Source organism: Centruroides sculpturatus, unplaced genomic scaffold, assembly GCF_000671375.1.
Source record: "Centruroides sculpturatus isolate CEXI.00-Female unplaced genomic scaffold, Cexi_2.0 scaffold346, whole genome shotgun sequence".
NCBI lineage: Eukaryota > Metazoa > Arthropoda > Arachnida > Scorpiones > Buthidae > Centruroides > Centruroides sculpturatus.
In genome coordinates, this window is record NW_019384533.1 from 301945 (window position 1) to 317807 (window position 15863).

Below are 15863 nucleotides of genomic sequence, written 5' to 3' on the forward strand. Positions count from 1 at the left end.
ATTAATACTAAGTAATTTGCTACTAGAGGTAGATGTTAGATGCCATCTTTTAACTAAATTAATAATTATAATTTTAATAATTTATTAAATAATTTAGAACCATCTGACTCAAGTTGGAGCTTGGACCTGCAACACAACTGGCAAGTACACTGCACAACAAGCAGAGGTTGTGGGTTCAAGCCCTGCCCTGGGTCAGTTCTTTTCTTCCAGATAGTTCTAAATTATTTAATAGATTATTAAAATTATAATTATTAATTTAGTTAAGAGATGGTGCCTAACATCTACCTCTAGTAGCAAATTACTTAGTATTAATCGTTAAATTAGCAGAATTACAACCCGATTATTTAAGGTGATTATTCTTTCAATCACTATATCAGTGTATTTCTATTAATAGGACTTATCATACTGGTGTATAAGATTACAGCCTCACAGTTACACAGATTAAAATTGTTTTATTTTCCGATTACCTGTATAAGGGTGAAATTTGTTTGTTTCCTTCTGAAATTTGTTTGTTTCCTTCATGTAATTGGAAAATAAAACAATTTTAATCTGTGTAACTGTGAGGCTGTAATCTTATACACCAGTATGATAAGTCCTATTAATAGAAATACACTGATATAGTGATTGAAAGAATAATCACCTTAAATAATCGGGTTGTAATTCTGCTAATTTAACGATTAATACTAAGTAATTTGCTACTAGAGGTAGATGTTAGGCACCATCTCTTAACTAAATTAATAATTATAATTTTAATAATCTATTAAATAATTTAGAACTATCTGGAAGAAAAGAACTGACCCAGGGCAGGGCTTGAACCCACAACCTCTGCTTGTTGTGCAGTGTACTTGCCAGTTGTGTTGCAGGTCCAAGCTCCAACTTGGGTCAGATGGTTCTAAATTATTTAATAAATTATTAAAATTATAATTATTAATTTAGTTAAAAGATGACATCTAACATCTACCTCTAGTAGCAAATTACTTAGTATTAATCATTAAATTAGCAGAGTTATAGCCCAATTATTTAAGGTGATTGTTTGGTTGTTTCTATATACATATCGGGTTTTTTGATGTTTGAGTTTATAATTTTTATGTGTAATGAAAATATTTGAGCAATCATAAAATCTTTGGAGAAAGTTCATTTTTGATAGAATTTTTTCTTAAGTAGTTAAAAGTTATTTAATTTATTCTTAATTAAGAATTATTAATTTAATTTCATCATAAATTTGATTTTACATTAAGGATTCTTTTCTTTTACAGATACATTGTATTGATATCAGGGTTAGGACTTTGTGAAACTTCAAATATTTTATTACCACTTCAGATGTTAGTTGATACAGTGGCTGGTTTTCTTGGAGAAGAATATGAACAAGAAAGAGCAGCCAAAATTGTTCGCTTTATTATTGCGGGAAATTTTCTTAGTGAAAATACAAAAGATGCGGAATTTTTTACAAAGGTGAGTTTTACAAATTTATGAAAATAAAAAATTAATGCCATAACAACTAATAATGATATGAATAAATGTGTAAGAATATATGTAATAGTTAATAATATTTTATTGTATATTATTACTTCTTCATATTTGTGTCATACATTTGGTTTGTTAATAATAATGGGTGAAATTTGTTTGTTTCCTTCTGAGAATTTTTCTTAATTTTGATAAATTTATTCACTGTATATATTTGTTGTTATGATATCAAATGCTATACAGACAAAACTCAAGACATAGTTATTTAAATCTGTTTTATTCTGTTTATACTGTCAGAATATGTAATAACATTCAGAAGTTTCTGACTATATGAAAAATATTTAATATTGCTACTTTAATTTGAAAATGTCTGGAATATGCCATTCTAACTAATAACTCTGTTTAAAAAACTTATTAAAATTCTTGATAAAATTTAATGCTAAAGAATAGTTTAATTCATCTGTAACATCTACATATTGGACAGTGTGTATGGATTGTATATTTTAATTAATCTGCAATCTATGCACTCAGCTCTATATATAGAAGTTGCAAATTTTAATTTTGTAAGAAAAACTTAATTTTGAAATATCTAAGAAATTATATTAAGTAACAATTTAATAATAAACATTAAAGTTATTATAAGATGACCCCACCAATTATGTTTAATGCTTAAGTTTAAGGTGATTAATTTCTAATCAGCTTAAACTTAATCTAGTTGTAAAACTTGACTATTTTTAATATTCGTAAATAAATGTAAGTTCAAGTTATTTCTTGTTTATTAAATAATTTAACAAAGATATTTATAAATGCAAATATTTAAATACTTAATCTCAATTTTCAGGTTAAGTATACAACAAGTAAATGCAAACCTGCTGGATTAGATGGTGTAAAAATTCTTGATGACATGTTGGCCCAATTATGTGTATGTATATAGTACATTACTTCTGTTTAAGTGAATTTTATACATTAATTCTTTTTGCATTTAGTACAGTAGAGCCTTGATTATCCGACTCAATTGGGGACTGGGGTTGGTCGGATAATTGAAAAGTATGAAAAAATCCATTATTAGTGTAGTATATTATTATATATTTAATATTATTATTAAATTATATTAATATAATTAGTATATTAGTATATCGCTATTAACCTACTTCGCATTGAATTTTCATCGATGTTAAGACTAACAAAAATTTTTTAAAATAATAATCGTCGCTATTGTATCGTTAAAAATTAGAAAATTAAGCCTCGTTTAAATACTGGCTCCCTTTCATCGTCGAATGAGTGTTGCCAGCTAAAACACATAAAAATAATATTAAAGTAGCCAAGACATTGCCAAATATTGTAGCGCCACATCACTAGCGGATATTTGAAATTTGCCGACTAGGACGGTCGGTTAACCAAGGTGTCGGTTAATCAGGGGTCGGATGATCGAGGCTCTACTGTAGATAAATTTTGTAAAAATAAAAACAATATCCAAGATAACTCAGGAACTACATTTTTAAAATTCAAAATTGAATTAATTCATATCAAGATGTCATGTATATTGAATAATATTTTTAGATTTGAAATGATTTACAAATTATTATTATTTTTTTTTTCTTTTTGTCTATTTTATATTTATGAATAAAATACAGTATTTATTATGTAAATACGAATATAAAACTGCATGAAATTTGGTAACATAATGCGATTAAATTGTATTCTATAACATTCTTTTGTATACATTTTAAGCTGAAGGTGACCATTGAATGACTAAAAATATGTCTATATAAAAAATGTTGGCTTCCTGAAGTTCTGTATTAGATATGAGAATATTTATGATGAATTTGAATTTACATAGAATTTTAAAATATTTATATATTTAAATTACATGATAGGTAGTATACTTATAAAAAGAAATATGTAAGTAAAGCCATACCAGTTATGCTTATAACTCAATTCTGTATGCTGATTATCAAAGTATATAATTTAAATATCATTCAATTAATCAGAATTTTAAAATATGTAAAGTTTAAACTTTATATATATTTGCTGTTTCAGTAATTTAGGATAACTGATTAATAATTTGTGAATTCTTATTATTATATATATTATCTGTGAGTTGTCAGAGCCATTTATATAAAATGTTTCAGAAAAAACTAAAACTATATGATGAAAAAATGTCTCAATCTATTTTAAAATATTTCAACTGAAAAATTAAACATTTGTATTTTTAGTTAGTGATTGGTAAAAAATAGTAATAAAAGTTAAATAAAGCCATAGTAGGATAAGCTAATTTATCATGTTTGAAACAAAATAAAGCCAACAATTTTTTATAGAAGAATATAGAATAATCTAAAGATTCCTAAACAGTTTTGAAATTGTCACCCTGTTCTAAATCATTGAAATAATTTTTGAAAAGTTAATTTTTTTCATTTGAATTCATGCCAAAAAAATTTTGAATATATCATATATAACCATTTTGTGTACCTCATTTTTCTCATTGATAACATATTTTTTACTTTGATGCGAAGAAACAATGATATTTTGAAAAATAGCCCAATAATTGAGCAGATCATTTGGAGTTAATAGATATTTTTAAAAATTTCAAAATTACATTTTCATTTGTAACCTCAAAATTCATAAAAAATTTGGTCCAATATTGGGCAGTAATTAATCATTTATTCATACCTACTTTTTTGCCAATTTTCATTCCATTATCTTACTGGGGACAATTCTCCATGTTTATCCTGCTATGGCTGTTTGTGGATATATATATATATTAAGTGACTTTCTTTTCCACCCTGTATATATATATATATATAGGGTGGGAAAGAAAGCCACTTAATACTCCTGCTACAGAATGTAGAATGTACATTGAGCACATCATGTAACATGCATAACTCTGTAACTGTTCCTGTTTGAGGTAGGTCAAAATCTTTCAGCAATCAATTCCTTGTGAAATTCTGACCCTAAATGATGTGTTACATGATCCCATTCTCATTTACAGTTCGGAGTTTCATTCAATATGGCTTTCATCAAGATAGCAGTTATGTGTGTAACACATATATCAATTTGAAACTCCAACTTGATAACCTTGTTTTAATTTGCATTTCTTGCCTGTTATGGAACATATAAATATAATCAGCAAAAATTATAAAAATGATGTGCCAAAAAGTTAAGATTCATTCATTTAAAAAAAACACTAAAATATTATTCTGTCTCTTAATTTGTCATTGAATTTATCAAATTTTTAAATTTGATAAATTCAATGACAAATTACAAATAAAGTACAAATTTATAAATAAAATATGTAGTCTTGAAGATTAGTTTTCACAGTCAGTCAGTGTTCACAGACAAAGATTAACCTATCATATGTTGAAATTTTTCTCTGTTGCATGTCACTTCATGGTTGAAGTTTTGTCAATGTTAAGCTTAACAAAAAATTTTTTAAATAACAATTGTGGCTATTGAATCATTAAAAATTATTTTTTTTATTTTGCACATACAAAATAAATATATTGAAAAATGTAAAAACAAAAAATTATATTTCGGAAGTTAGTTTTAATATAAAAATTATAACGACTAATAACATGTAGTTTCAAAAACGTTCCAGTGCTGAAATGAGATATCTCAGGTCAACCAGTCAAGGTCAGCAGGTCGTGTGTGACCTGAGATTCGTCGGGAACAACATAGGACAGGTTAAGAAAGGGGANTTTTTTAAAATAATAATCGTCGCTATTGTATCGTTAAAAATTAGAAAATTAAGCCTCGTTTAAATACTGGCTCCCTTTCATCGTCGAATGAGTGTTGCCAGCTAAAACACATAATAATAATAATAAAGTAGCCAAGACATTGCCAAATATTGTAGCGCCACATCACTAGCGGATATTTGAAATTTGCCGACTAGGACGGTCGGTTAACCAAGGTGTCGGTTAATCAGGGGTCGGATGATCGAGGCTCTACTGTAGATAAATTTTGTAAAAATAAAAACAATATCCAAGATAACTCAGGAACTACATTTTTAAAATTCAAAATTGAATTAATTCATATCAAGATGTCATGTATATTGAATAATATTTTTAGATTTGAAATGATTTACAAATTATTATTATTTTTTTTTTCTTTTTGTCTATTTTATATTTATGAATAAAATACAGTATTTATTATGTAAATACGAATATAAAACTGCATGAAATTTGGTAACATAATGCGATTAAATTGTATTCTATAACATTCTTTTGTATACATTTTAAGCTGAAGGTGACCATTGAATGACTAAAAATATGTCTATATAAAAAATGTTGGCTTCCTGAAGTTCTGTATTAGATATGAGAATATTTATGATGAATTTGAATTTACATAGAATTTTAAAATATTTATATATTTAAATTACATGATAGGTAGTATACTTATAAAAAGAAATATGTAAGTAAAGCCATACCAGTTATGCTTATAACTCAATTCTGTATGCTGATTATCAAAGTATATAATTTAAATATCATTCAATTAATCAGAATTTTAAAATATGTAAAGTTTAAACTTTATATATATTTGCTGTTTCAGTAATTTAGGATAACTGATTAATAATTTGTGAATTCTTATTATTATATATATTATCTGTGAGTTGTCAGAGCCATTTATATAAAATGTTTCAGAAAAAACTAAAACTATATGATGAAAAAATGTCTCAATCTATTTTAAAATATTTCAACTGAAAAATTAAACATTTGTATTTTTAGTTAGTGATTGGTAAAAAATAGTAATAAAAGTTAAATAAAGCCATAGTAGGATAAGCTAATTTATCATGTTTGAAACAAAATAAAGCCAACAATTTTTTATAGAAGAATATAGAATAATCTAAAGATTCCTAAACAGTTTTGAAATTGTCACCCTGTTCTAAATCATTGAAATAATTTTTGAAAAGTTAATTTTTTTCATTTGAATTCATGCCAAAAAAATTTTGAATATATCATATATAACCATTTTGTGTACCTCATTTTTCTCATTGATAACATATTTTTTACTTTGATGCGAAGAAACAATGATATTTTGAAAAATAGCCCAATAATTGAGCAGATCATTTGGAGTTAATAGATATTTTTAAAAATTTCAAAATTACATTTTCATTTGTAACCTCAAAATTCATAAAAAATTTGGTCCAATATTGGGCAGTAATTAATCATTTATTCATACCTACTTTTTTGCCAATTTTCATTCCATTATCTTACTGGGGACAATTCTCCATGTTTATCCTGCTATGGCTGTTTGTGGATATATATATATATTAAGTGACTTTCTTTTCCACCCTGTATATATATATATATATAGGGTGGGAAAGAAAGCCACTTAATACTCCTGCTACAGAATGTAGAATGTACATTGAGCACATCATGTAACATGCATAACTCTGTAACTGTTCCTGTTTGAGGTAGGTCAAAATCTTTCAGCAATCAATTCCTTGTGAAATTCTGACCCTAAATGATGTGTTACATGATCCCATTTACAGTTCGGAATTTCATTCAATATGGCTTTCATCAAGATAGCAGTCATGTGTGTAACACATATATCAATTTGAAACTCCAACTTGATAACCTTGTTTTAATTTGCATTTCTTGCCTGTTATGGAACATATAAATATAATCAGCAAAAATTATAAAAATGATGTGCCAAAAAGTTAAGATTCATTCATTTAAAAAAAACACTAAAATATTATTCTGTCTCTTAATTTGTCATTAAATTTATCAAATTTACAAATTTGATAAATTTATCAAATTTACAAATTTGATAAATTCAATGACAAATTACAAATAAAGTACAAATTTATAAATAAAATATGTAGTCTTGAAGATTAGTTTTCACAGTCAGTCAGTGTTCACAGACAAAGATTAACCTATCATATGTTGAAATTTTTCTCTGTTGCATGTCACTTCATGGTTGAAGTTTTGTCAATGTTAAGCTTGACAAAAAAATTTTTAAATAATAATTGTGGCTATTGTATCATTAAAAATTATTTTTTTTATTTTGCACATACAAAATAAATATATTGAAAAATGTAAAAACAAAAAAATTATATTTCGGAAGTTAGTTTTAATATAAAAATTATAATGACTAATGACATGTAGTTTCAAAAACGTTCCAATGCTGAAATGAGATATCTCAGGTCAACCAGTCAAGGTCAGCAGGTCGTGTGTGACCTGAGATTTGTTGGGAACAACATAGGACAGGTTAAGAAAGGGGATTGATTCCCTGCACTGGAGAGCTGGTTTTAAGTCCAAATGGTTATTAAACAAATAGGTTGTTACTGTAAGCAAGGAGTGACTATACAGTATAACCATTAATACAACTTAAACAATATGTTAAATAATTTTTTAATTATCAAAGGAATTAAACTTAATATATTAATTTAGAAAAGTTTAATTAATAATTGTGAAGTTGTGTTTATCTATTTTATATATTATTTAATTGAAGTTATAATTTATGTTTTATTTGCTTGTAAATTAATAATAATAAATAAAAATAATATGAAAATTTTAAATATCTATTTATTTTACACCAATTTTATTTTATTTAGAGTTCAATAGAAGTAGATATAATGCCAGGAGAGTTTGATCCTGCCAATCATCTAATGCCTCAACAACCATTGCACAAGTGTTTGTTTCCAAATGCAAGAAAATTTTCTACTTTACATACAGTTACTAATCCTTATGATTTTAGTATTGATGGGATAAGGTAATCTAATTAAGAATGAAAATTTTTTTGTGACTTGATTTTTTTAATGGAAAATTATAAATAAACTAATTATAAAACTATGAAATTCCTCATTCTAACAAAATAAAAAGTCATTCAAAGCAGTAAAAATTGATGCTTTTTTCAGTTTTTAAAGCTACAACCCACTTCTGAAATAAGTTTTTGTTTGTCAGAAATTTATGGAGAGAGATGAAAGAATTATTATAAGGTGTTGATTAGCACTGAGGCACACAACAATTGTTTTTATTTGTATTCCTCAGAGTAGCCACACAAGCTGAATCTATTTGTTGAATATAGGCTATATAGGATTTCTCTAAAGATAGCTCAAATATTATATAGGTAATATGTATAAAAGCATAAAAGAAAGTATTCATGAGCACAAGAATAATATTATGAAGACTAAAAAAAAGCAGAGCATAGTCTAAAAATTTTGATAAGAACATTAGAATGAGATGTTTATTCTTGTTTCTTCATTAAAGTGATTTTAATAAGAATAGTAAAAGAATAATTGCATCATTAAAACTACCTGTCACTATCAATAATTGGCAATGGAATCTACAAATATATGGATCTAGACACTGGGCTAATCTTGTTATAACCAGTGTTGTTTATTTTAATTCTAAATAATTTGTAATATTTAAAATTAATTTTAGGATATTTATTATATATGTATTCTTGTTTACTTCATTTCTACAAGAAATAACATATGTAATTTCTTGTGATTTGGCTGAAATTTTCAAATTGCAGATCTATACATTCTGATTGTTGTCTGTCTGTCTTTCCTTGATCTTCAGAATGGAGTTAAATAAATAGATTAAAATCAAGATCAGATAAGGAAGGTTTAAAAGCCAGAGGTTGTGATTAACTGTACATGAACTTCCAGTCTGGACCAGAAGTAACATGATATTTTACATTAAAATATGATTAAAAATTGCAGCTCAACATTGTGACAATGTCACAATAAACAATTTTGTAATTGTTTTTGCATTTATGTTCTAGGAACATTATTTCATTGCATTCGTTTTGTGTATGAATACTTTCAGTTGCTCAATTGCCTTGTTAAATTATTGTTTTACAGACTTAAATTTGGAATGTGGAAAGCATGTGAGAGTAAAACAGTTTAAACTTTAAAATTTGAATGCAAAATATTCCTCATTTTAATAAAAGAACTTCAATAAAGTTTTATTTTTTCAGTTATTGATTATTGTTAAGAAGTCGACCATGGAAAACTATAATAATACTAAATTTAAAAACTATTGTAAATTATTCAATTTTATTACATTTTATAATTAATGAATTATAGATCATTAATCAGTACTTGACAAGGTTTTTATATCTCATTATGCTAATTACTGAAATATTATATCTATAAAATATAAAAACAGTTTAAAATTATTATAATATTTTAAATAAATTTATAAAATCTGAATAAAAATTATTTTCATCATTAGGATTTTAGGTGTGTCTGGACAAAATATACAAGATATTAAAAAATACAGTCATTTAGAAGATCCACTAATATGTTTGGAGAAAATTTTAGAATGGGGTCATCTGGCACCCACTTCACCTGATACACTTGGTAATGATGCTTTCTTTTCTTATTATCTGTACAAACTAATTAATTATTTTATTATATCAGTTAAGAGATAAAAATATAAACCGCAAGCTTATGACATCATTTATTATAGTAGTATTATTATGTAATTATTTGTTTAAATAATATATAAATAATAAAAATATGAAATATATCTTTATAAAAATCTTTATAAAAAAAAAATTCATAATTGTTTATATTTTAATGAATTTAATTTTCAGATTGTTATCCATTCTACAGTGAAGATCCATTTATTCTTAATGATTGCCCTCATGTGTTATTTGCAGGAAATCAGTCGGAATATAATTCAAAGCTATATAAAGGTAAAAATATAAATAAATCTGATTTACAAAGTTATAAACTGTTATTTAAAAAGATATTTTTAATTAGTAGCTGAATTTCTTTTGTGATCATAGAAGTAATTCTAAAAATGTTTTATTTTATTCTATTGACTATTATATCTTTTTAATAATGTTTTAATGATAATAATAATAACTCTCCCATGTCACCACTTGGTCATGGTAGGAGAGCCCAGTAATTTTACTGATTCATAGCACAATACAGGCTGGAGCACAAGCTCCTGGTAGGGACATCCATGCCAGTAAGGTCTATGGGGGAGAAGTGAAGCTAAGAGTGACCACACACCCACATTCTGTGGAGATAATTATTATGGTAGTAACCAGATCAAAGTGTGATACCGGCTCGGACGTCACCCGGGTTAACAAGGTCCACATTTGTAGGTTAGGCAGAAGCTCACGTTTGAAAAATAGACCACATCCCTTGATTACCAGTGTCAGCCCAAGCATGGCTACTGCAATACCCTCAACAGAAGTGAGGAATTAACGTAACCCTTGTGATTCTGTGGCAATGCACCCGCAGACCACAAAGACTAGAAAACCACGCCAGCAGATGAAATGGAAAATAGAAATGAAAGAGTTTATCATCCATATTTACTACACCATCACAATACTCTAAACAAACATGACAGCATACAGACAACAACTACACCATAGATTCACACAACAATATCCTCATCTCACTGTCACCAAACAAAGGGTTGTTGATTAAAAAAGAATAATTATACACAACAGAAAAAATCAAATACAGAGAGAGATCAAATACATGAACAGAGAGAAACATTTAACATTCATGAAGATCACATAACCTATCAGGATAATCCAGCAACAAGCACTGATTACAGCACACACACAACTACCACTAATGATACTATAGACACTTCCTCATCCACCACTGATAACATAGACATAGATTTAGTTAATACGCTCTCACTTATATTTCAGGAAACACTCACTAAATATATAGGCACAGATCTCACACAAAGACCATGAATACCAAAAATCAACATGTCAAAGGAAGTAAGAAAAAAATTAAATTATGTAAACACTCTTACTACCACACTACATTCATTCAATTTCTACACTCTCAGACATTCATACATTAGTTTATGCTGGGGCAGTCACAGTAGTTTTATTTTGTTTTTAATATTATAAAAAATAAATATTCATGTATATATGTATACATATATAAAAAGGTCTGATCAAAAAATATGGAGACTTATTTTATGGACTACTGTGTATTTAAGCAACAGAATTAAAAATTGCAAGGGAGAGAAAATAAACTTTCTTCTAATTTGGAGGTAAATTTTAAGTTCCTTTTGTTAGGTCTCAGCCTATAACAGCATTATTAAAAGCTGTGAGCAGTGTTTCACAATTTCTTAAAATGGCCAATTTCAAGGACAAATTTGCATCAAATTTTGCTTCAGTTGGGAAAAACAGTTGCAGAAACTGTTGAAATAATCACAAAGTTTTTAAAGAAATAATCACAAAGTTTTTAAAGAAAATGCTACAACCTGTTCAAAGATTTCTGAATGATGTTACAGATTTAAAAGTGGTTTGCTTGTCAATTGATGATGATCCAAGATCAAGAAGATCGTCAACATCTACGTTTGATGATGAAAAAAGAAATAGCCACTTTGGTAACATAAAATTAGAAAATAACAATGTGATAAATGGTAGATAGCATTTCTTATGGTTCTTGTTACGCCATTCTTGACAGCCTGGGATACAACAGTTGCCAAAAAAATTTTTTTTTGGAATCTTGATGATTTGAGGAACAAATTTTGTGAACAAAACAAATTCAAGGAACCAGAGCAGTACAGAATAGAAACAACAATGCTTGGAAATTGCCCAGGATTTGCTTGAATATGCTGAAGGTGATAATTTTCTGAAAACCATATTACAGGTGACAAAACCTGGATCTACAGATATGAACATCAAAACTAAATAGAAATTCAGCAAATGGAGAAAATTAATTGAATCTGTTCGAAACAATACACATGGATCATTCAAATGTGAAAATTATGCTTATTGTATTTTTTGATTTGCTGTGGATTAGAATGTCAATGCTGTCAGTGCTGCAAGTCTAAAAGCACAAGCTTGATGATAAAGATTGGATTTGTGGCATTTACTTCATAACAATGCAAGGTTGTATTCAGCCTTGCTAGTACAAGAATTTTTAGCATAAAATTTTTTACCCTTCATTTCTGGCTACTTTACTCCCTAGATTTGTCACTGGTGGATTTCCTTCTTTTTCTATGCCTCAAACAAGCATTGAAAAGAGGACATTTTGAGACTCTAGAGGAAATTATAACAATAGAAGAAGACAAACAACAACATTACAACACGATACATTATAAACTACAAGCTGTAAGTTTTTGGGCTAGATATTGGCTATAATACTAATAAATTATGAAATATAGAACCAAATAAATTATGAAAAATAGAAGACCACCATAAAGTTTAATAAATTCCAACAAAACATTCAATATCTTGATGAACATTTTTGGCCTAGTTTTAGGCCAACTTCAGGCCGAAAAACCACAAACATACATTTACAACATTTTGTTTTAGAATGTGCAGACATTCCATAATTTATGTTACAAATAAAATAGAACATTGAAACTACATTCTGTGGAATTTTGACCCAAAGTTGGCCTATGTACTAGGCTGAAAACATTCATCAAGTCATTAAATGTTTTGCTGAATTTATTAAACTTTAAGGTTGTTTTTGTCTACTTAGCTATTTTTCAATTTATGTTTTTTTATTAATAAATATGTGATTATAAGAAAATCATGGGATGAACTTATTAATAGATGCTTCCACAATCAACATATGCAATGATTTTTTTTAGAGCTAGAAAAGACAATTTCAGAAGTGTATTTCAGCAGGGGGTTTTATTTTGATGATGATAACATTTAAATAGTTGATTCATAAAACTAATAATTACATGTTTTAAGGTCCTCGTAATTTTTGATCAAACCTTCTATGTACGTGTTTATTTATTTGTTTAATAATCATGTCTGGAGCAAAGTTAAGATACAAACACTCCAAAAGCAACTTAAAGTTCTTGGAGTGTTTGTATCTTAACGTTTCTGAAATCTATATTGTTCATTTAAAATATATAATTGAGTATTCTTTAATAAAATAGCAAACTGTACTCAATTTTATGTTAATTATAGCATATATATCTGGTTTGCTGAGAAGTTTAAAAAATTTTATCTATTGTGATACTTCTGATTCAGTTGTATTAAAGATTTGTCTTTTCCTGTTTAATAATTGTATAACTAGTTAACTAATTATTCTTTATCATTCTATAGACATATTTTCTTTTCTGTTTTTAGAAGCATTTTTTTTTTATACAAATGTTTTTAAGGAACTATCCACTTACATTGGATTTTAATACTAGGAATTAAAAAAGATATACCATAGTTAAATCTTATAATGGCTTATAAATTATGTTGAAAACATTAGTTTTGATAAAACTATATGCTGGATTACTGTCAAGTACTTTAAGAGTGTCAAGTTTTCCTTAATAAAAGTTAAATTAACTAGGTTTTAATTATCTTATATTAAATTATACTTTAATATGTTATTAGTAATGCTACCACATTGTCAAAAAGTTTTGATGGTGGCAGAAAAGTGTTAGTCTAACACAATTGAAAAAGTTGCACTGGATATATATGCCAATGCCAATTCCTTTTTTTTTTTTTTTTATTTGGAGCAATCTTTGTACAATTATATGTGGTGAAGAGAAATTGAATCACTGGCACCTACCAGAAAACAATGAAGAAAAACTATTATAATTAAATATGTCATGGGAAAGTAAGGAAGTAAGCAATAAAATATAATCTCTAAAATGTTTCTTACATTTTAGAGATTATTATTTAGAGTAAATCAAAATATATATATATATATATTAAANATATGTTATTAACATTTGTTATTTATTTTTTAGGAAGTACAGGACAGTTAGTAAAGTTAATTTCAATACCAAAATTTTCTAATTCAGCATCATGTGTTCTTCTAAATCTGAAAACATTGGAATGTTCTCCCTGGGTATATGAAATTGATGTTTAATATCTTATATTTCTGAAGTAATTTTAATTTGAAATATGTTTTATTTGCATAATAATAATTGATTTAAATATATGTTAGAATTAATAAAATATGAACTGTGTTACTTGATTATCATTTATTCCATATACACTGAATAAAACTGTCATTCAAAGTTTTAATATTTTATTGTAATATATTCTAAAACTTCACATTATTAAAAATAATTGTCATAAAAAATTTTTATAAAATCTCAAAAATAAAGTAATAAAGTTAAATTGTTTTATAAGCAATTTTAGATTAATGTGATTTTGAAAATTCACATACTGAATAGTTTATATTTATTTTTTTTAAACAATTTTTTGGATATATTATTTATAATATCTTAACTAATAAAATATATTTGTTTTAAAATGTGATCTTGAATTATCACGTACAAGCTAGTAATATTATCAAATTTTTTTTGTTTCCTGAAATTAAATTTATGGTATATTTTAAGAAACAAATACAATGAAACATTTAAAAAATTATTATTAATATTTTGTCTCAAAGTTAACATTTGGAGAATCTAATAAATCATTATTAAATATCTTTTAATCGTTGTTATTATAAAACATTCGTTTAAAAATTTTAGTAACAATTTATAGTAATTATGAAACAAACAAAAATTATTGTGACTTCACCACAATTTTTAATTTATTTAATAAGCTTGATTTTGGTAGTGGTCCTGTTCACTATACTTTTCCTAATAACAACAGAGTCATTCATGTCAGTCATCTGTGTAACTCTGTTCTGGAAAAAATTTATGAATTGAAATTCATTCGACTTGCAGAAGTTCGTATATAGTTAATTGGGGCTTCCTGCAACTAAGCTTTCCATATCTGGTCTTGACTTTCATCCATTCTTGATATTAAGGAAGGACAGACAAACAGATGACAGTGAGAATTTATAGGTCTAAAATTTGAAAATTGCAGCCCAATAAATATATATTTTATTACTATTTCTATTAGTAATTTTATTAGTTTGCAAGTGCAAAATAGATTTTCATGTTTTAATATTTCATGATATTAAAATGATATTAAATGATAATAATTGAGGCTTCAATATATATTGTGATATCTGTTTACATTATTCTTAATAATCAGGAAATCCTTTTTTTTTTCCTAATTATTTAAGAATTTTGATATACTTTTCATCTTAAATATGATCTTAAAAAATGGGCATTTAATTTTCAATGTAACTTTACAATATTGTGCTTAATTTATACATATTTTTCATGAAACACAATCTATCAGACATGTTAAAATTATTTATTAAATATTTCTTTGTATTATATGAAATACATGAACAAATATGCTATGTAAGTTTGCTAAAATAACTACATAATAAAATTGAAATGTTAAAAATATATATACGGTAGACTCACAATCATTTAGTCCAATCTGCCATGTCATAGTTTTTCTTCATATATATATATATAAACAAAATGTACAAAAATAAATTATATTTTTATAATTATTTTGTACTTTTTATTACAGAACAGTATTATTAAATAATAATATTGTGTAAAAATGTGATTGCAGATGTTTTACTGGCTTACTTTTGTTGAAAAATTTGTATTAACATTATTACATATAGACAAACTACTGTAAAAATTACATCT

At 26.2% G+C, this 15863-nt stretch overlaps 1 protein-coding gene across 1 annotated transcript in view; it reads left to right on the top strand.

Annotated features, from left to right (window-relative positions):
* LOC111623094 (DNA polymerase delta subunit 2-like) overlaps positions 1-14483 on the top strand; it is a 37884-nt gene extending 23401 nt beyond the window's left edge. The window contains exons 7-12 of the mRNA XM_023365575.1: positions 1257-1452; positions 2306-2386; positions 8018-8175; positions 9645-9772; positions 10009-10110; positions 14103-14483. Of these exons, the coding sequence (XP_023221343.1) occupies positions 1257-1452; positions 2306-2386; positions 8018-8175; positions 9645-9772; positions 10009-10110; positions 14103-14224 (787 nt within the window). The 3' untranslated portion in view covers positions 14225-14483. The remainder of the gene's footprint in view (positions 1-1256; positions 1453-2305; positions 2387-8017; positions 8176-9644; positions 9773-10008; positions 10111-14102) is intronic.
* Positions 14484-15863: the final 1380 nt, after the last annotated feature.